The 22,476-nt window shown below is 34.6% G+C and overlaps 1 protein-coding gene and 1 long non-coding RNA gene across 52 annotated transcripts; one reads left to right on the top strand and one right to left on the bottom strand.

The window, feature by feature from the left end:
* Positions 1–251: 251 nt before the first annotated feature.
* Positions 252–21,992, bottom strand: LOC137712542 (uncharacterized). 2 transcript variants are annotated; one of them, XR_015955777.1, is made up of 4 exons: positions 21,483–21,990; positions 19,887–19,955; positions 19,672–19,723; positions 252–343 (listed from the first exon to the last, which is right to left on the bottom strand). It is a non-coding gene; the product is annotated as an uncharacterized LOC137712542 (long non-coding RNA). The 2 variants fall into 2 exon arrangements; XR_011065231.2 differs by lacking the exon at positions 252–343 and adding an exon at positions 18,449–19,268 and having other exon boundaries at positions 21,483–21,992.
* LOC137744056 (uncharacterized) lies at positions 7,204–18,826 on the top strand. 50 transcript variants are annotated; one of them, XM_088684380.1, is made up of 23 exons: positions 7,234–7,392; positions 7,618–7,676; positions 8,271–8,353; positions 8,722–8,773; positions 8,882–8,966; positions 9,110–9,160; positions 9,760–9,944; positions 10,067–10,142; positions 10,229–10,305; positions 11,338–11,383; positions 12,733–12,787; positions 13,346–13,692; positions 13,859–13,882; positions 14,155–14,252; positions 14,364–14,590; positions 14,706–14,767; positions 15,250–15,401; positions 15,708–15,801; positions 15,858–15,932; positions 17,125–17,237; positions 17,683–17,774; positions 17,966–18,091; positions 18,677–18,826. In XM_088684380.1, the coding sequence occupies exons 17-23, from the start codon at positions 15,273–15,275 to the stop codon at positions 18,789–18,791; spliced, it is 744 nt and encodes a 247-aa protein (XP_088540506.1). In that variant the 5' UTR covers positions 7,234–7,392; positions 7,618–7,676; positions 8,271–8,353; positions 8,722–8,773; positions 8,882–8,966; positions 9,110–9,160; positions 9,760–9,944; positions 10,067–10,142; positions 10,229–10,305; positions 11,338–11,383; positions 12,733–12,787; positions 13,346–13,692; positions 13,859–13,882; positions 14,155–14,252; positions 14,364–14,590; positions 14,706–14,767; positions 15,250–15,272; the 3' UTR covers positions 18,792–18,826. The 50 variants fall into 50 exon arrangements, with proteins under 50 accessions (XP_088540488.1, XP_088540528.1, XP_088540513.1 ...); XM_088684362.1 differs by lacking the exon at positions 13,859–13,882 and having other exon boundaries at positions 7,204–7,392; positions 9,765–9,944; XM_088684387.1 differs by lacking the exon at positions 13,859–13,882 and having other exon boundaries at positions 7,233–7,392; positions 8,722–8,797; positions 9,765–9,942.
* Positions 21,993–22,476: the final 484 nt, after the last annotated feature.

Here is a 22,476-nt window from a genome sequence, read left to right as displayed (position 1 = left end):
CACCCCCTTATTACCAATTAGATTTCGGTTGAACACTCACATTCCAACGGACCCCATTGCACCTTATGTGGATTGGAAGTTTGGAAGAGATTGAGCAACTAGCTGGAAGATCTTTTTCTTGAATCAAGTGCGAGAACAACACCGTGCGGAGTAGTCTGCAGCTAAGAGTGCATGGCTTGGTGCTGGTGGGGCTTTTGAGGTTGATGGTTCCCACATAGGATGCAAACAAAGTACCAAACCACATCCCGAAATTCTTTCTTCCATATTTTGCTGACTCAGTTGCTGATAATCGACGGTGTCTGGTTTTAGAGAGAAATGGAGACTCCGACACTTGCTTGGAAACCTTAAAAATAATGTAATCAAGTTGCAATTTTGTATTATATTATGCATGGACATTGTTGAAGTAGCAATCTTAATCACTACGATCTGCTGCATGCATTGCCACACTAATTTAGGTTGGAAAAATTCTTTGAACTCATATTTTTTCAAATTTGAGGGAAAAGTTGGTTCTATACCATTTTTTGATCTAAGTCCCTAGTATTAATGTAATAATGAATTTACATGTTAGTTACATAATTTTTTAAAATAAAAATTAATAATTGATTTAGGATTTTAATACTCAAACCTTTATTAAACTCCTAACTAAATTTTAATCCAAAACAGTTCCAAAATAAATAAAAAATTAGAATAAGTTTGTACCCTTAGCTTTTTAAAAAATGTTTTCAATTTTTTAATCTTATATGTACCCATTCATGTAAATTTTTTCAAATTTTTAATCTTAAAATGTACCCATTCTTAAATATACAAATTTGTTATATGTAAAATGCACTAATTTTTTAACCTGATCAAATTTTTTCTAATCCATTTTTAAACATCTATGGATACATTATTTTTCTTTGATTTTGAGAATGTATCCATGTCAAGTTTTATTGAAGAAATTTACTAATATTATTAAGCCTAATATCCATTATTATTATTATTTGTGTGGTTTTGAAGAATGTACCCATGTTTTGGTACAATAATTTTTTTTTAATACACACACACACACAATAGTATAATTTAATTTAATTCCACAAATTATGGCTTTTTATTTAAAATCTCATTAACATAAACAACTATAAATTTCAATTTTTAATTTAAAATATATAGTAACATAAATAGAAATAAATTATCACATTAATTTCAAGGAAAACCAACAAGGTTTTAGTAAAAAAAATATTGATAAATAGAGACCGCATCCAAAGTCTCCTTTTAAAATTACTAATGCCGATAAAATTACTACTTGCACTTTACCCTTTTACTTAGTAATGGGGAAGTTCAAATTTCAGTAAAACCTGACGTTGAATTCATGGCATCTTAATAAGGTGAATTGCCTACAACTATTGTAATTGTTGAAAAATTATTGGTTGGCGTTGGAACACAATCGCGTGGTATAATCATTTCATGACGTGTTATAATATGGATGAACACAAGACCTAGGTTTTATTAGGGTCGATGAAGGAAATTGAAATTCTGCTACAAAACCAATTAGCAATATGGGGAGTAATTGAACTCCTTATGTGACGGTCTTCCTCAATTTTGGATATACTCTCAACAACCAAACCTAATGGGGTTTCAACTGTAAACAAAAGTTGTCATTCTTTGTTAATGAAATTTCTGAAGGGATCACGGAGTGAATGTAAGCAAAATCAACAGCTGAACCACTATAAATTGTTGCTTTTTCATGTGGTTGTTTATTTCCTTGAGGTTGATTGGGTGCGTAGTCATCATACTGCATCGACAACAAAATCCTTAGAACGGCATGTATACAACATGAATTAATTAAACTATGACTGTATTCCAATTATTACCAAATAATCTCGTGTTGGTTACATATAAAATCAATGTTTTCCACTCTATCAACAACCTTAAAATGGCATGCATATAACATGAATTAATTAAACCAATGACCATATTCCAATACCAAATCATCTCATGTTGATTACATATAAATTCACTGTTTTCCACTCTATCAACAACCTTAAAAGAGCGTGTATACAACATGAATTAATTAAACCACGACCGTATTCCAATACCAAGTAACCTAATGAAGAACACTAGAAAGATCAATGAAACTCATGCTGTAAAGTCGCATTAATACTCATAGTCTTGTACCATCCACTCGTATTTTTTGCGATTATAGGCCATTTGTTCGATTTGTGGCTGTGTTTTTTGTGTTCTTTAATTTTACAAAAGCAAATTAAGAAATAGGAGAATTACAAGACAAGGCATTGCATTCGTCAGTTGCATGAAAACGATGTGGGAGCAGCAGTGCTTGCAGTCATGACTCATGAATCATGTGCACTTCAAGTTTTCAACAAATGATATGCACTTTCCTGGAGTTAATTGGTGTGTCAGTCCAAGGTGTGGCCTATATGTTTTTAATTAAATCTTAATCATAAGCTTTTTATAGCATTTTACAGATCAAAGTCATTAAAACTGTTGGATTACAAAGGTAATTTTAAAAGGTAAATATCACAGTCGCTGTTGGACCACACATGATTTTTGTAAACAAACTTATGTGGTACCCAGTCATCGCGGAATCAAAAATAGAAAGCAACCAATTCAAGGTTTGAGAAAAAATGGACTGCTAAATTCATCATGTTTAATCTGACTTTAAGCACCCACAAATATCAATGGCACCCTTTCCTCAAATTGTTGGTGGTGGTTGAATCATATGCTGTTCTCGTTTTACTACGATGTATGGAGGCTCTGTCTTTGTTGGTTTGCTGCCCAACCCGTAGAAAGTGGGGTGCCATACTAATCCAAGTACAATAAGGCGTGCTTAATACGACCTCACATCCTGTCAACGGTGGTTTGTGAACAAATTTCAAACACCTTTACCCACCTAGCACAAGCTCACGCTACCAGCTCGGCTGGAGACTCTATCCTGTTATCGCGGGGAACACGCTCACGTTTCTATAGCACTTTTTACGTAACTCATCATAAGATAATTTAATTATGTAATGAATGTTAGAGAAAAAAATCTAATCCAATAATAAGTATTACAGAAGGAAAAAAAAAAAAAAAAAATCTAGTCACGTGATCAATCTTGCAGATGTATGAATGTATTCGCCCCGGATGCCTATGTTTCCCCACAAAAATATGAATGGCCATCAACACATTTGAAGATGGAAACTATTTTTTTAAAAGAAAAGGAGTTGGAAACTTTGTTAGTCTAATTCATAAATGGTGGAGTTGTTGTACCACCCTTTACTTGCAAAGATCTCTAATTTTGTATATATGTGCTTTCACCCCACACAGATTCATAGCCAAATATTTCCTGTGGTGAAAAAATTAAATGACTATGATATTTCAGAGAATGGTAGATTATTAAATAAAATAATCAAAATTTTAAGTCACACAATAAAAACCATTTATCTCAACAAGTGAAAGGTATCACTATGACGCGCGGTCTTTCATATTCTTAAATAAATCACGCAACAATAATTACGGGATTATTTAGTTGTTTGGGACGAATTTCAGACTTGTATTTGACACTGCACATCTTGAGTTTGATTTTCGATGCTGGTGAATCGAATAATGGTGTCCAGAGGAAGACTGAAATGCCTCTATGAGTCTTTCCGGCCCTTCCAGAACGGTCAAATGTTATGACGAAGTCACCATCTAATCTCTTTCGTTTTTTTTTTTAAATAAATAAATAAAATAAATCACGCAACGTTTTTATCTTTGCCGCATAACAACCGTATTAACATCCTGAAACACCTTTTACATAACAAATGACCATCTTCCTCGAAGTGTTCAACTTCCGTTAACCTGTATGATTTTAAACATTTTGTTCAAGTCTATCGCCTCTGGTTTTATTCTTTAATTCCAATTTAAAACTAATACAGGGCAAGCAAAGCAAACCCAGCACGTTGGGTTATAAGAAATTGTGAAACAAAAATTAAATCAAGCAAATCAGTTCTAATCAAGCAAATTAAACACACAATTAACAATTAACAAAACGTCCAAAAAACCATAATTTCCAACTCTGAAAAACCACCGATTGGAATTGGAAGCTTATGTTTATGCAACCAATTTAAATCATTTTAACTCAACAATCTGTTATACAAAGATAACAGTGGCACGCTTAGACCCTTGTTAGTTTTGATTGCGAGCCTCAAGGCCTAATCCAAAAGCCCCACAAGGGCACTTTTCAAACTAACTGTAAACTTATCTTGCAGCACACAAAGCAACAAGAAATTACCCGACAAACAACAAACTGTCATTCCCTTGGGGAGCTGTGTGAGGGGCCGAACCCATAAATCCTTGCCCAAACACCCCTCTTATTACCAATTAGATTTTGGTTGAATACTCGCATTCCAACATACCCCATTGCACCTCATGTTGATTAGAAGTTTGGAAGAGATCGGGCAACTAGCTAGAAGATCTTTTTCTTGAATCAAGTGCGAGAACAACACCATGAGGAGTAATATGCAGCTGAGAGTGCATGGCTTGGTGGTGGTAGGGATTTTGATGTTGATGGTTCCCACATACTTATGTTGATTGGAAGTTTGGAAGAGATAGGGCAACTAGCTGGAAGATCTTTTTCTTGAATCAAGTACGAGAATGACAGCGTGCGGAGTAGTATGTGGCTGAGAGTGCATGGCTTGGTGCTGGTGGGGATTTTGAGGTTGATGGTTCCCACATAGGATGCAAACAAAGTACCAAACCACATCTCGAAATTCTTTCTTCCATATTTTGCTGACTCAGTCGCTGATAATCGACGGTATCTGGTTTTAGAGAGAAATGAAGACTCCACTTGCTTGGAAACCTTAAAAATAATGTAATCAAGTTGCAATTTTGTATTATATTATGCACGGACATTGTTGAAGTAGCAATCTTAATCACTACGATCTGCTGCATGTTTAGGTTGGAAAAATTCTTTGAACCCTTATTTTTTCAAATTTGAGGGAAGAGTTGGTTCTATACCATTTTTTGATCTAAGTCCCTATCATTAATGTAATAATGAATTTACATGTTAGTTACATAATTTTTTAAAATAAAAATTAATAATTGATTTAGGATTTTAATACTCACACCTTTATTAAACTCCTAACTAAATTTTAATCCAAAACATTTCCAAAATAAATAAAAAATTAGAATAAGTTTGTACCCTTAGCTTTTTAAAAAAATGTTTTCAATTTTTAATCTTATATGTACCCATTCATGTAAATTTTTTCAAAATTTTATTCTTAAAATGTACCCATTCTTAAATATACCAATTTGTTATATGTAAAATGTGCCAATTTTTTTTTTTTTATTTTTTATTTTTTATTTTTTTTATATAAAACCTAATCAATTTTTTTCTAATCCATTTTTAAACTTCTATGGATACATTATTTTTCTTTTATTTTGAGAATGTATCCATGTCAAGTTTTATCAAAGAAATTTACTAATGTTATTAAGCCTAATATCCATTATTATTATTTTTTGTGTGGTTTTGAAGAATGGACCCATGTTTTGGTACAATAATATTTTTTTATTACACACACACACTGTCACATCCCGGCCCGGGCGGGACCACTTTCCGGACCCGCTCCACCACCGTAGCACGATATTGTCCGCTTTGGGCTTACCATTCCCTCACGGTTTTGTTTTTGGGAACTCACGAGCAACTTCCCAATGGGTCACCCATCATGGGATTGCTCTAGCCCTCTTCTCGCTTAACTTCGGAGTTCCTACAGAACCCGAAGCCAGTGAGCTCCCAAAAGGTCTCGTGCTAGGTATGGATGGGAATATACATATAAGGATCACTCTCCTGGGTGATGTGGGATGTCACACACACAATAGTATAATTTAATTTAATCCCACAAATTATGGGTTTTTATTTAAAATCTCATTAACATAAACAACTATAAATTTCAATTTTTAATTTAAAATATATAGTAACATAAATAGAAATAAATTATCACATTAATTTCATAGAAAACCAACAAGGTTATAGTAAAAAAATATTGATAAATAGAGACCGCATCCAAAGTCTCCTTTTAAAATTACTAATGCCAATAAAGTTACTACTTGCACTTTACCCGTTTACTTAGTAATGGGGAAGTTCAAATTGCAGAAAAACCTGACGTTGAATTCATGGCATCTTAATAAGGTGAATTGCCTACAACTGTCGTAATGGTTGAAAAATTATTGGCTGGCGTTTGAACACAATCGCGTGGTATAATCATTTACTTGCAAAGATCTCTAATTCATAAATGGTGGAGTGGTTGTACCACCCTTTAGTTGCAAAGATCTCTAATTCTATATGTATGTGCTTTCCTCTTGTGACCAAACAACCAGCGAAGAAATAGCCACACACCCCACACAGATTCATAGCCAGATATTTTCTGTGGTGAAAAAATTAAATGACTATGATACTTCAGAGAATGGTAGATTATTAAATAAGATAATCAAAATTTTAAGTCACACAATAAAAACCACATATCTCAACAAGTGAAAGGTATCACTATGACGATCTTTCATATTCTCAAATAAATCACGCAACAATAACTACGGGATTATTTAGTTGTTTGAGACGAATTTCAGACTTGTATTTGACACTGCACATCCTGAGTTCGATTTTCGACACTGGTGAATCGAACAATGGTGTCCAGAAGAAGACTGAAATGCCTTTGTGAGTCTTTCCGGCCCTTCCAAAATGGTCAAATGTTGTGGCGAAGTCACCATCTAATCTCCTTTTAAAAAAAATAAACAAATAAAATAGATCACACAACGTTTTTATTTCTGCCACATAACAATCATATTAACATCCTGAAACACATTTTACATAACAAATGACCATTTTCCTCGAAGTATTCAACTTCCGTTAACCTGTACGATTTTAAACATTTTGTTCAAGTTTGTCGCCTCTGGTTTTATTCTTTAATTCCAATTTAAAACTAATACAGGGTAAGCAAAGCAAACCCAGAACGTTGGGTTATAAGAAATTGTGAAACAAAAATCGAACCTAGCAAATTATATTATATTATTTCTATACTAAAACCCAAACGCCAGTGTACTGTTCACGGACAGTGGAGTGGCGGTTTTCCAGCAGGCTTTTTTCTCTTTGTTTCACAGTTAAATGACGGAATTGCCCTTCTAGGCCACGTGTGACTGCAGTTCATTTGCCCAACCCACGTGTTGATCATCGTAGGCTATTGCGTTTCCCCTATATTCTTCCCACTTTTACTTTTGCTTCCCATATGAGTCTCTGTTTTTCTATCACTATTACACCTCACTTTTTTTCCCTTTCAAACCCTTGCTTCCGTTGGTCGCGAATTTGTGTTCTGTCACTCTCAAATCCCGCTTTTTATCGTTCTCGGCTCTTGGTTTGCTCAGAAAGCACCGAATCAGTGTAAGGTTGTTCAGCTTTTCAGTTTTCTTTGGTTCAAAACTGCGGGTTTGATTTTGTTACATATAAAATTATCAAAAGTTAAAGTGTTTGATTTTGTTACATATAAGAATATCAAATGTTAAATCTTTGTTTGTGTGAATTTTTTAACCAAGATCGTGTTATGGGTTTTGTTCATTGGCCTTTTTGAGATTTATGATTTGGTTTTTTTGGTTGATTCGTTTGTTTTGCAGGTTCGTTTATACAGAGACAAGGACAACTTGGCCACTGCACCATTTCTCGGCACTTGAGGGTAAGATTTAGCTGGTGAGGTAATGAGATCTTAGCTTTATTTTTAATCAACGAATTTGGAAGCATCTTTATATGTTTAGTTTGCTATCTTCTGTTTCGGTTGGATTTTAGGCACTAGAAATTATGAGTTGTTTTGGGTATGGTTTCCTGTCTCTGTTGCTTCCTGATTCTGTCTCTGTTTGTTATTTGGTTTGCTAGAATCTGTGGTTTTGTCCGTAAATCTTGAAAAAAATTTGGGCTAAGCAGAGGAACCAATTCAGGTCTCAGTCATGCTCCCTTCAATCGTAGTTTTATACAATACAAAAGCATTATAATTTAGAAAAATGTTAGTCGCTGTTTGTTAGCAAACTCTATGAGTTGGACTGCTCCCTACACAGACAGTGAACCAGCTTAATTTTTCATTAAAATCACAAGCTTTGATATCTGAGTCTGCCATATTAGTATCATTCATTAGTTTTTAATCCCATTAATTATATTTTGAACATGTTTATTTTTCATACAACAATAGTTATAAACATGTGAATTCTTTTACATCTTAAAAAATAAGAAACTGATCGGGTTTCTGATTTTCCAAGTCTGGTTTATTCTGCATCAGGTACACTTCTGGGCATCATTATGGGTGTCAATTTCTTTAGAACTCATGGATAAGTAGTTTCGCGATATCAGTTGATGGACTCGGTAAGTGAATTCAATTATAGTTTTCTTAGCTGAGTTGATATCTTATCCAATGCACTGTCCACCTTCTTTTCTTTTGAGAAGATTTGTTTTCTATTGAATTGATAATAAAAATAACTGGGGAAGGAAATTGAGAAAGAAAAAAAAAAAATCAGCTTTTCTTGGATATGTTTGTGGATATTTTCCTTAGTATTTACTCCTTTCGGTATGTTGTGATTACACGCAAATACAGATTATATGTCAATATTGTGGGGTTATAACACATCGGTTTTGGAAAGCATCATTTTGCGTTGTGAATTCTGAATTCTGTGTTTAATTTTCCTTTTGTGTTTTGAATTTGAATTTGTAGTCTGATTATGATGTCAATGCAGACTATCTACTATCAATCAGACACTAGACTATGCCTTTAATCAATTGAGAAAAGTCAGTTCATTTGCAGACTGCCTGGTTATGAGTTTACTTTTAACTATCTGGTAATTTGCAACCAAGTTTTCTTTTTCAACTTATGCTCGGTTTACTATTCTTCTGCAGCTTATTTTTTCACAGATTCAGTCTTCAGTAGATGGCTGAGGAATTTCCACATGCAGCACTGTATCAAATTATTATTGATCATAGGGTATGGCATTGTAAGATCATCTTCTGTTCACTTTGATCAAAATTTTATCGACTTTTTTTTTATTTTTTATTTTTATAATTATGATTTATTTCTTATTTTGCCTCAAGTTTAGTTTACTTAAGCTTTGTTTATTATCTATGCAGTACGAAGAAGGCCTTATTAGTGTAGTGAGAGAGTCCAATATCAACTGGACGGTAAGTGATCCATTCTTTTTGTTTTTTGTTTTTATGCAATGTCCATACATAGTGTAATTTTTACCATATGTTTGACCTTTGTTTTTAAATTAAAATCCACCAATTTGGTTGTGGTTTGTTCCATGATAATTGTATAAAGATGATCATGTTGTACATTACATAGTTTGGGAATTAGACTAAGCAATTTGATTAATCTAAGTAAATATATTTTAGCTTTTCTTATGTTTTAACTGTTAAGATAGAAAATTAATGGATCATTTACTTAAAACTCACAAATTATGAGTGTGTTATTGCATATGCTCATATTGCTCCTAAATACTAATCAATCAGTATAATTTGTTTTTGGAAAACTAAGTTTAATCCTGGATGGGAGGTAGGTAGGGATTAATTTTGAAAATCGTTACCCTATGAGGATATTCACAGTTAATGGTGAAAGTTATTTTATTTTTTAAATTATCTCAGGAAAAAATCTGTTGAGGGAGATGATAGTTTTCTTAAAAATAGCATCAGAAGGGAAAATGGATATTGAATTTTTGGGTGGTTGTTTCTGCATTTGCATCTTTCTGATTTTTTCCTTTGCTGTGTGTTAACTCTGTTAGTGAAGTAACGTTTACAATTACTTTGGGCGGTTCTATACTAAACTGGAGGAAAAGATACATGCAAAGGAGATGGAGAAGAATAATTTGCAAGCCAAGTATGAGATGATATTCCAATAGTGTGGAAGAAAAGAGCACCATCGCCACAAAAGCCGGCTTTTCGTGGGAAGATTCGACAGGGACAATGTGTGAGAACCAAAGAATCTTTGCTTTGTTGTATCCTTTTCAGTTTGATTGATATCTGATTGATTCCGTAAACCCAAAAATGAAATCTAATTATTTCTATGTTTTGATGGGTGGAAATGGTCAGGATTTCAACTGCGTTGGAGCATAAGAGGAAGAGAGATGAGGTAGACCCGATATCGTGGTGTTCAGTAACTCAGCTGGTAAGTTTTGGCATTTGAAAATTTAGTTGTTTTTGTTGCTGGTTATATTTATTTGTCAAAGTAATGATTTTGGTTTCATGGTCAAGATTTTATGAGTATGACCATGATGGATCAAAAGCTAGGGAACTTGAATTGGCAATTGGAATTAAAGTCTTAATACATGGTAAGTTTTTATTTTTTATTTTTTTTTATATTTCTACTGCAAAATTTTTGATTTTCTCATTTTTTTTTATACACCAAATTCCATTTGAAAAGAGTAGGTTGGTTAAATACAAGTTTTCCATACGAATTAGAGGACTTATGTAGTGCTGATGTGGGTATTTTGATCTTCCGTTATAGGAGTGAAGAAACCGGCTGGATTAATCATCATCTTATTTTGATCAAATTTTGCAGTATAGATGATATAAGAATCACAATTGCATATGGGAACTGAATCATCATGACATTGGAATTCAAGTTTCTGTTTCTATCAATGCAGGCTATTGCTAATCACCAAATTAATTATGTTTGTTGAAATTTTTGGAATAATATTTTTCTAAAGCCTGATGACTTAAACCTCGCTGAAAAACAGTTGCACATGAAATCATTCACTTTACATGTACAATTACACTCAACTCAGCCAATAACTTTAACAATCTTGCTGATTTTGACCATGCTTTATAATGGATATGCCAATTGACTTTCTTCTTTACACTTTCTTCTTTAGTGATCATGAGGTTCAGTAGCAAATTGACAGAATAGTCTTTTGAATTGATTAACCATCTACTTAAAGATGCATTAACAAACGTCTGCACACACATGCATTTAGGTTGAAGCAAACTATGTTATCACATGATTGAAATCATCTATTTACATCGATAAACTTTTAATTAGCACATGATTGATATGGGTATATAGACCCAACATCTTTAGCTATATGTTATAGTTTGACATAAAAATTGAATGTATCTGTTTTAAATCTTTCAACCATGTTATTCAACTGATACCATAAACTGCCATATTTTTTAAACTCCTGGAAAGGAATTGACATTCAACATGATCAAAATGACTCTATAAATTGCTTATAAAATATCTTTTCAAATACATAAGCAAAAAGAGGGATGGTTCTCACCACATCTTTACCATTGTCCCATTTTTTAGCTATTATAAAATCTATGAATTGCTAATGGGTTTACCTTTTTCATGGAATTTTCAGAATTTTGGGTCGTTGGAGGAAGAATTTGGCTGCTTGACATTTTGAGGTATATACTTTTGTTTTGATTTCTTCAGTTAGATAGTTAATTTACACCAATGCTTTTGTTTCTATTTGGGTTTTTGAAAGTTTACGGATGTTGCTAAATCATGATAATATTTATCCAAATAGAGGTTAAGTCAATTTGATAATAGCATGATAATTGATGGTTATGAAACGTTAATATAATAAATTGATGCTTTGGTTGGTCTAGAATGGTGGTTCACCCAAGACACTCATGATAATACGTGGAAATCCTATTGCATAAAGATAGAAAAATCATATGAACATTCAGATAGTTGCTTTACAGGCAATATGATTGCCCTTCATTTTCAAGATTTTTGAAGTTAAAAAAAAAAAAAAAACTACATTGACAAAGAAAAAGAATTTATATGACTATAATTGTTTGAAACCGATAAGTACGTAATTTATATTCTTATTTGAGCAATGGAGTTCTCAACTAAGTGATTCTTGACAGGGTCTTAGAAATATGATCAGTTTGTCAAGAGTTTGATAGAGAGCTCTTTTGTTTCTCTTTGCAACCACTGCAAGAGTGCAATTAAAATTTAATCAAAATACCTTCGCATTCATAATCCCAAAGGTGACTTCATAAGATGAAATTAATTGACCTAATTATGTGCGAACCTCCAATTAAATGAATGAAATATTCGATGTGGATCGAAACCGAAACCGAAACCAAAACCAAAATGAAACAAACAACAGCAACTGCCCAAGTTTTTAAAAGTGTAATTTGGATTTATAAATAAATTTTCTGTTCAAATTTTGTTATTGTGATTTTGGAGAAACTCTTTCTTTAATCTACTTATGTTGTGGGATTTCAAAGTTGAAAACCATTTGCTTTCAATCTTTTGAAACAAATTAGCTTTGGTAGGTAACAGAACAGATAAATTTCTGGGGGATATAAAAATGTTTGCTTTGCTGAGAATGTTCTGTTTAAATTAATCAATTCTATAGTGCACTTTGAAACCTAAGTCATCGATTTGTTAGTTTCAATTTAAACACTTTTGGAAACTTAGAGATACATTTATTAGTTCAATTAATTAATTCCTACTAAGATTCTTGCAAAATGCTTTTGTTATGCTGTAGTTAAAACACTTTTTAGGGTTGTAAATAGATTTTCACATGATGTAAATAAGATTGTTTTAATGATTTGGAGAATATGGAGAAAAGTCATTCCAAACTTAAAATTCAATGGTAGTTTATTGGTGTAAATTATGTCACTCTCATTATTTTTTCTGTCATTTTCTAGAGTGCCTAAATTTTGACTGTTGTTTAATTTGGATAAAGCTCAAGGCTTATAACTAAGTTTGCTATTTATTTTGTTTGATGCATTTCCAGTCTTTGTAGCTGACACAACTACATCACCTCCAAAGTTGCAGACAAGGATTGCAAGGTTTTTTCTATCCTTTGGTATTCATTGATTGAGTTTGTTTGCAGTTGAAAATGCTGTCTTAGTTAAGACTTAAGGAGAACATCATATTTACAAAATATACTCGAATGTGTTGTTCGTTGTTTCTGATGTTAATCGTTTTTTTTTTTTTTATCAAATTTAAAAACTCTGGTTTGTATTTTTTAATATTGTTTGAGCATTTTGGCCTACTGGGTTTGGTTGCATCTAATTGCAAACCCTTCATTTTTCTCATGATTTAGTAATTCACCAAGTAATTATGTTTATACATACTCTAATTATTTTTTTTTCCAACATGTGTTCATATAGCTGAAAATAAAAAATCAGCTGATTATATTAGATTAAACTTTGGTAGTCGTTCAAACATAATTATTCCTGCAATTTGTAATCCCCCAGCAATGCGCGGACATTATTATCTAGTCTATACTAAACGTCTAACTTTCTATTTAATTCCCTTTGTGTCCTTTTCACTGTTCCTTCGCCAGTGTTGTTCCAATTTTGCCCTTCAGTTCCTTTGGTCTTACTTTTTTGTCAATTACACAGTAAAATGACGGTTTTGACCCTGGATTGACAATAGAAGTCTCTCGACTCCTTCCTCAGAAACGAAATCCAAAAAGGAAAAACTGTGCCCTGCAACACGATTGACGATTTCGATTCCGCTTTGTGGATGCCTTTGGAACTCTCCAGTCATGCGACCGTTCATCATATTGCTGGACCTTCCACTTCTAGTGCATCTTCATGGTTTTTCCATCCGTTCCCTCTCTCTCTTTCTCAAATTTCTGCTTCCGCCGTTCTCAAACTCGCCTCTCTCACTCTCAAGCGTTCAGTCTCTCTCGCTCTCAAACGTTGCTGATCCGTCGAAACCCATATTCCTTTCCTCAAAATCCAAGGTACGGACTTCATGCAGCACTAAGTTTCTGGGATTTTTTTTATATTTTAGTTTTGGATCGTAATTTTTTGCTCGGTAGCTGAGAAAATGTGATTCCGTGTTTTAGTTTTGGTGTTTTTGTGATTTTGGGTTAGTAGGTTTTTCAAATATTGGATGTTTGTTTGTAGGTTGCAAAACCCTCTGTTCTCAAGGTAAGTAATTTAAAATTCTGGGGTTATTCTATTGAAAGTTTCAATTTATAGTTTAGGTTTTTTATAATCAGAGTTGAGTTGGTATCTTGTTTGTGTGTGATTATATTGAAATCGGAGTTTCAGAGGACTTCTGTTTGGGTTTGATATTTTCCACGATGTATAAAATGAGGGAGGGCAAAGCATTTAACGCACCATATTATATTGGCTGTTTTTGTTATTTCATGCTACGTATTGTAATTGGGAGATTAACCTGTTAATTTGTGTTTATGTAGAAATTGGAAGAAGCAAAGAACATGTATGCTTTTAGCACCACCACCTACACTGGATTCCAATGAACGGTATCTGAAGAAACATCTGAAAAATTCAAAGGGTATGCATAGTAGTCAGTTGCATTTGTGTTTTGCAGCTCATGGAATGCTTTTTGCAAGCTTAGATTCAGCTCATGAAAGTTCTTATTGCTGTGGTTGTGTTGTGGTTGCAGCTTATGGAATGATTTTTAAAAAATCAGGCCATAATCAGTTTGTACATGAATACCAGGAAATCAGGGGTTAGGATTAATCTCCCTGTTAACGTGTGGCCAGTAACATGTCCAGGGCAAGCTTTGAATGCACCTGATGACTTGCCTAAGGATGTCACACGGACATTGAATCAGGGCTCAATTCCCATGAGCATGGATTTTCATCCTTCACAACAGACTCTGCTTCTTGGGTTGTATTTTTTAAGTAGCTCCTTATATTTATTTGTATACCTTCGGCTCTACACTTTTTCCCTAGATGCTTGCAGCTCATAATTGACTGTTGATTGTTCTCTGTATATGCTTCAGTTGGTACCAATATGGGGGACATAGGGCTGTGGGAAGTTGGATCTAGGAAGATCCTCTGCATGGTAGTTAATAGATAACTTTTCTATTTGAAAGTTCTTACTGTTGTGGTTTCTGTGTCTTTACTTAGATTAATTATAAATTAGAGGTGGTTAAAAATTCGAAATTTTATTGACGCATGTTTTCTTCTTTCTTCCCAACTATCAATTTGTTGTCTGAGGAGAATAGCTGAATAGATCAAATAGGACATGAAGAAAATCATTTTGGTAACGAAGAAGAAAGAAGAGCGAAGTAATGAGATATGAAGAGAACTTTGCCGCAAAGATTAAAATAGAGATTGTAGTGAGCAAAGTCTAGGTATGAAGAGTCTGAGTTACATAATTGTTAATGGCTTTGTACCTTTCTAATTTGTAAACCGTTAATACTATCTTAAAATTTAAATTATGAATCCTTATAATTGAAATGTCAATTATTCGAAGCTCATGACTGAATTATTACAGTTCTGTAAGATTTATTGATTACTTTTTTTTCGAACTGTCTCTCGCAGCAGAATCACTGCCACCAACAGCTATGGCTGCGCAGTTCGTCGTCGTCCAGTATTCCTCCAAAATTCCACTATCTCTCTTTGCTCTCTCCTATTCAGTGCGTCTCTATTCTTTTGGGTCCACCAATATCTATATCCCAAACGACTCTTTATATGTATCCATTTGTTAGAGAAAGCTTTTGCCTTTTGGGTTCAATTTTATCTGCTATCTGCATTGGATTTGATGTCTTCTTGGTACTTATTTTTTTTATCCAGCAATCGAGCTTGCATTATCACTTGAGAAATTAGCAAATGAAAGCTGCTTCACTTGCACACTGTAAAACATTCATTGTTATTGTATGATGTCTTTTTAATATAAGATGATTAGGCTTAGGTGATTATATTTTGTACCATCGGTTGGTTCATGTTGCGAATTAACAATCTTACTATACTATGTTCATCCTTGAATTTACGACTAACAGGTTGCTGAGAAGAACAAAGATGTGCAATTAATAGATTTTGTTGAAATTGAGTTTTTGGCTGAGCAGGTCAGTCTTGATCTCTTCCCTTATTTTTCATCAGTTGGAAAGGTTCTACAGGGATGCTTGCATGATTTTTGATGTTCTGCTTTTACCTTTGTAGGTGGAAGCCTATCAGGAAAATATCTGAATATTTTGCTCAACTAAGGACACTTCACAAAGGGCACGGTAGGAACCCATAATTCAATTTCATTGACATCTTTATCATATGTTTAGTGTTCATCTTTTGAATATAACATTACTTATCTGATTTCATTTTCTGTTCCTTACTTGAGTTTCTCAAAACCTAATGCAAACAACTAATATGGCTAAAATTAGTCCCTAATGTATTTTCCTCATCTGAATTGGGGTTTTTAAAGTTTATCAAGAAATTTGATCTGGGATTCTGAATTTTTTTTTTTTTACAACTCAGAAATTTGTGGAGTTATTCTTAGGTTTTATCAAGAAGTTTGATCTAGGTTTCATATATTTTGTGACTCACATTGTTTTTTAGCATTTCTGTGCAATGAAAGATTTCTGCTTTCTTTTGATTTATGGGCCTGGATTAAGCGTCTACCTTTCTATATTGATGGTATACTGATGGAAATGAGTTTCTTGCCAAGGCTCACAAGGCACTGAAATGCCCCTACAAAGCCGACTTACAAAGTGGGCCCTATGGATTTCAGTTTTCAGAGGCTTTTCTCTGTTATCTTAAAAGCACAGTGGAAGAAAAGGGATCAGGCTGTGTCCATCCATTTGTAGTTTTGCAGAATTGTATTAAAGTTAATCCTTCTAAAGACAATTTAGAAGAAGATGCGATTAACAAAGATGACGACTACAAAATCTTCCCCACAACATGGTCCAGAGAATCTCAAAGATTAACAAAGATGACGACTACACCACTTTTTCTCTTTTCCTTTTCTTATAACAAACAATGACCATTGAGTTTTTTTCTTTTTTTTTTCTTTTTGAAAAATAAAGTTGGCCTGTCAATGAAAAAAAAAAGATCCGGATTGTTAGTCATTTATATATTTTCTTTTAACCACTAAGAACAACAACAAAAAAGTGATCTTTATTGTTTTGTTAGTGTGAAATGGTATCTTTAGATTTTCATGAAGTTGTGTTTTGCTTCCATGACTCAGAGGGTGGATATGGCGGCGGACAAGGACAGGCAAGTAAATTGGTCTCACTATCTGCCATTTTGGCTTAGCCAGTGTCCATATATCTTTGTTTAACTCAGTTAATGTTAGTTGTGATAGCTTGACTAGGCTTATACAACATTACTTATCTACTCTATTAGATAGTACTTTGCATTCTTTTCCTTACAATTGATAGCGTGTTCTTTGATTTACAATTGACAGCACGTTCTTTGATTTCCCAGATGCCACATCTTGCAACGACTTATGCTGCAATAAATGCACTTATAACTCCTTGGTGGTGAGGCAAACTCTACAAATTTTTGCAGCAAATGAAACTTCCAAGCAGCGGTTTCAGGTTAGATGTCACATTCCTTTGTGTGGTTCTATAGTTTGAGGACATGTATGTACAAGGATCATATCATTACCTTTAATATACTTTTACCATGAATTACTTCTTGAATGCATGATGGTGGAGAAATTGATGTCCGGCCTTGCTACACTGTGGTTTCTGTTAGTCTTTCTCTGTTCTGTTTGTTTCTGTTAGCCTCTCTGTCTATCACGCTTAAATGGTGGAGAAATTTACTTCTGTTATTCATCTATTTTGAGGAAAATTGACCACACAATCATTTTATCTATTTTGATGGGCCCATTTTGATAAAAATGGGATTGCTGAAGCTAAGAAAGCTACTGATGCACATATGCTATCGCTAATTTTTTGTGTTTGATTTGTGATTTTGAAAATAGTGGTTATTTCTAAGTGTGTGTTACTGTTTGGTTTAAGGCTTCTAAATCTAAGGTAGCTGCTGAGAATGGCCCAACTGCTGCTACAAAGAAGAAAGAAGTCTCAGCTGAAAGCTCAGATGAGAGTAGCGATGATTCGGAAGATGATGATGTGAGTTTTTGGTTTTCCAACCTGGTGCCATAATTTTTTTTTCCGTTGGGGTTGTTGCATGGGACATTCACCCGAAGATTGAGTCACTCATATCTGTATATTTGGGATACATTGTGTTGTGTATTTATTCTTTGTTAGATTGAGAAAGATACCTTTTGGTCGATAGTGATCCTCAACCTTTGTGTTCACAGGAAACCCCTGCAAAGGTTACTGCGCAAAAAGCCTGCTCAATTGCAAAGAAAGGCTCATCAGTGGCTGTTAAAAAGGCAAACACTAGCAGCTATGGATCTGAAAAGAGCTCTGAATCTGAAGATGAGGTGTGTGCTCATGCTTAAATATTTGTATCACCTGAAGGATGTTCCTTTGATGATTGTTGAATCCTAATCTTTCTGAGCATGGTTAGGAAGTTATGAAAAAAGTAGAAAGGATGTTCCATTGATGATTGTTCAGAGAAGAATTCTGGTGATAGTTCATAGGAAGTGAAGGTTTATGTTTTTTTTTTAAAATTCCAGTTGGAATGCGTTGCAATAATATCAGTCTTTGTGAGATCAAATGAATAACACCTGCCTCTTTGCCTCTTTCTACATGTTTTATACAGTTTCAAAACCCGAAGCATCGTGTGGGCAAGCTTGCTAGTCAGTTCTAATCAAGCAAATTAAACACACAATTAACAATTAACAAAATGTCCAAAAAACCATAATTTCCAACTCTGAAAAACCACTGATTGGAATTGGAGACTTATGTTTATGCAACCAATTTAAATCATGTTAACTCAACAATCTGTTATATAAATATAACAGTGGCACGCTCAGACCCTTGTTAGTTTTGATTGTGAGCCTCAAGGCCTACACCAAAGGCCCCACAAAGGCACTTTTCAAACTAACTGTAAATTTATCTTGCAGCACACAAAGCAACAAGAAATTGCCCGACAAGCAACAAACTGCCATTCCCTCAGGGAGCTGTGTGAGGGGTCGGACACATAAATCCTTGCCCGAACACCCCCTTATTACCAATTAGATTTCGGTTGAATACTCACGTTCCAACAGACCCCATTGCACCTTATGTTGATTGGAAGTTTGGAAGAGATCGGGCAACTAGCTGGAAGATCTTTTTCTTGAATCAAGTGTGAGAACGACACCATGAGGAGTAGTCTGCGGCTGAGAGTGCATGGCTTGGTGGTGGTGGGGATTTTGATGTTGATGGTTCCCACATACTTATGTTGATTAGAAGTTTGGAAGAGATTGGGCAACTAGCTGGAAGATCTTTTTCTTGAATCAAGTGCGAGAACGACATCGAGTGGAGTAGTCTGCGGCTGAGAGTGCATGGCTTGGTGCTGGTGGGGATTTTGAGGTTGATGGTTCCCACATAGGATGCAAACAAAGTACCAAACCACATCTTGAAATTCTTTCTTCCATATTTTGCTGACTCAGTTGTTGATAATCGACGGTGTCTGGTTTTAGAGAGAAATGAAGACTCCGACACTTGCTTGGAAACCTTAAAAATAATGTAATCAAGTTGCAATTTTGTATTATATTATGCACGAACATTGTTGAAGTAGCAATCTTAATCACTACGATCTGCTACATGTTTAGGTTGGAAAAATTCTTTGAACCCATATTTTTTCAAATTTGAGGGAAGAGTTGGTTCTATACCATTTTTTGATCTAAGTTCCTAGCATTAATGTAATAATGAATTTACATGTTAGTTACATAATTTTTTAAAATAAAAATTAATAATTGATTTAGGATTTTAATACTCACACCTTTATTAAACTCCTAACTAATTTTTAATCCAAAACATTTCCAAAATAAATAAAAAATTAGAATAAGTTTGTACGCATTAGCTTTTTAAAAAATGTTTTCAATTTTTAAATCTTATATGTACCCATTTGACGCACCTCGACTCGGAATGTCCCCTAAAACTCCAAATTAAGCTGTGCTGGCCGACACCTGGAAGGTGACGAAGCCATAGAATGTGATAATGTTTAAAATGTGAATAAATTTGAAACTAAAAGTGCCTATATACACAAGTGCGCGGTGAGCGGGTATAAACCCATTTCACACGTGATACAAAGCACAAGAAAAGTAATGTGAGGTAAGATAATAATTATACCATCATAAGGAACCACCTGAACTGGGAGTGCCACAAGTCCTCGTCGATACAGAACTTTGCTACTAGAACCTGGAGGGGTGCAAAATAGAAAGTGTTAGCGGGCAAACAAAGATTTTCAAAATCATTTCAATTATCAAAGATAGTAACCCCTCGCCGTAAAACCTATAGTTTCCAGAAAATCATACCACATAAAAGTATGAAATCAAATGTATACTAATAGTAAATCCAGAAGTATACCACTACTTAGCATCTCATTAGCAATATAAATAATCATGTGCTTAATAACCCATACTAGCACGCAAGCCGGAATCACCTATGGTGACTTGTATGACTACACCCATATCTTATCAACCAATGCTAGCACATAAGTCGGAGTCACCTATAGTGACCTGTACGACTTGTCGATATCTCATCAATCAGTGCTAGCACATAAGTCGGAGTCACCTATAGTGATCTGTACAACTTATCCATATCTCATCAATCAATACTAGCACATAAGTCGGATCCACCTCTTGTGGTATGTACGGATGTACCCATAGCTCATCACATATCTCTGCACACGGGTCGGAACCACCTCTAGTGGTCTGTACGACAGGACTGGGTGTAAATAAGTACGCTCAGTGCTACAGTCACTTGAAGACTATGCGAATAATCGCGGGTGACCTACAAGTCGGAATCACCTATAATGATCTGTACGACAGAACTGTGCACCTACCTTGGATCCAAGGTGAGCGTAAGGTGCAGGAGGTGAACATCACGTGAAGGACTGTACCCTGGCCACTGGTGGGAGTACTAACATCGGGGTGCAGGTTTATGAACTCTAACTGTATCTATTGTAACATATACGACTTATGGGCAACCTATACGATAATGTCGGAGTTACCTATCATTGCAACCTATACGACAAGGTCGGAGTTGCCTAAAACATACATGTAGTCATGCCATAACTCCATCATTTCAACTAATACCATAAACTCACCTGAACTTACCTGGGTATCCTGCGTTCACCTTGCGTTCACCTTTGCATTTCAAAGCGTTCACAATAATTATGTGCAGTAATGTACATATGGATATACCATGATGCAATCTAATACTCAACCATGACATCGCATTTTCAATTATATACATATATACATACATACATACATATATATATATATATATATATTATGGCATAAAAATGCATAAGCCGTAACGCCCTACTCTTGAACTATTTATTTTCGGAAATAATTATCGGTGATAAGCTCAACTAGACACTAGTTTAATTAACTATCATTACTTACGTTTCCTTACTTCAAATTCTTGATTCTTCACACATTGATTTATGACCAACATTTAACCACCAAATCATAAGGTTAAATCTCACATTTTCCACCAATGTCCCTCACATTACTCAATTCTCTAAATAAGGCTATTGTCTCAATTATTTAATCTCACTTCTTATATGGCTGCATCTAATGTCTCGTTAGACTGCCTATGTACCCTAAACAGGGATCAAGCCATTCATAGTTCACATTAGTACTTCAAAGCATTCATAGTAATCATAAGCAATAATCAATTTATATACACACGATAGAAAGGAAAAGATCCACTCACCTGAGGTCCGCGCTACGACTCCTTAGCACGCATATTAAGACATCACAAACCAATGTTGCATGTGGCTAAGTCCAATTTGGCTGGGAAAAGCCCTAAATTCACTCAAACCCGCCAGAAACCCTAAGATGGGTGTTCTTCGATTCGACTTCCTCGATGTTCCAACGCCCCTACAACTGATTGGATCTTGTTCCTAGGTCCAAGGGGAGTTGATTAAGGGTGACGGTGAATGGTGATACTCACCGCAATGACGAAACACCGACGAGAACCCACGAGTTCTCCGGTGGAGTTCTACCTGAAATAGGCCTTAAAACCCTTGATTTTTGGGCATAAATGGTAGATGGAAGGTGGTGCAAGAAGTTCCAGGTGAAGGATGGATGAAACTCGCCTGAAAAAAATGGTGGAATTGGCCAGCATTCACCCGGGTCGAAACCGGGCTGGTGGTGCACGGGTTGACGAAATGAAGGGAAAAGTTTCAGCTTCTCTCTCCCTTCTTAAGGTCCTTTTCCTCTCTCTAAAAATCTGATTGGTCCCCTTTATTTTAACTAATTTAACCTTTAACCCACATGTGGAAATTAAATAATTCCCACAATCTATAGTTTTACAACTTCAAACGTCCGTAATTATACCGATATAATCCGGACTCGTAAACGACTTTCGCCTACACGTTCATACCAACGAGTACTACACAAATGCGCTAAGCGAATAAGTCATACGTTTCTCTACACGTTGGTCAAAGAAAGTCAAAACCTTCACCTCTAGGGCATTGGGCATAAATTCATTCTTTTAAAATTTATAAAATCGTAGAACTAGAGACGGGCTATCACACATTCATGTAAATTTTTTCAAATTTTTAATCTTAAAATGTACCCATTCTTAAATGTATCAATTTGTTATATATAAAATTTATTCAATTTTTTTCTAATCCATTTTTAAACTTCTATGGATATTTCTTTGATTTTGAGAATGTAATCATGTCAAGTTTTATCGAAGAAGT

The sequence above is a fragment of the Pyrus communis genome, chromosome 14 (genome assembly GCF_041283825.1).
Source record: "Pyrus communis isolate YQ-2024b chromosome 14, ASM4128382v1, whole genome shotgun sequence".
Classification (NCBI taxonomy): domain Eukaryota; kingdom Viridiplantae; phylum Streptophyta; class Magnoliopsida; order Rosales; family Rosaceae; genus Pyrus; species Pyrus communis.
Note: the sequence above shows the minus strand (reverse complement) of the source record. Positions and strands in the feature narration are given on the sequence as shown.

Coding starts and splice junctions, on each gene's coding strand:
- LOC137744056 (XM_088684362.1), top strand. CDS start 15,273: ATGGCTGCGCAGTTCGTCGTCGTCCAGTATTCCTCCAAAATTCCACTA. Junction 15,933..17,124: donor GACACTTCACAAAGGGCACG/GTAGGAACCCAT, acceptor TTGATTTCCCAG/ATGCCACATCTTGCAACGAC. Junction 18,092..18,676: donor GCTCTGAATCTGAAGATGAG/GTGTGTGCTCAT, acceptor TTTATCTTGCAG/CACACAAAGCAACAAGAAAT.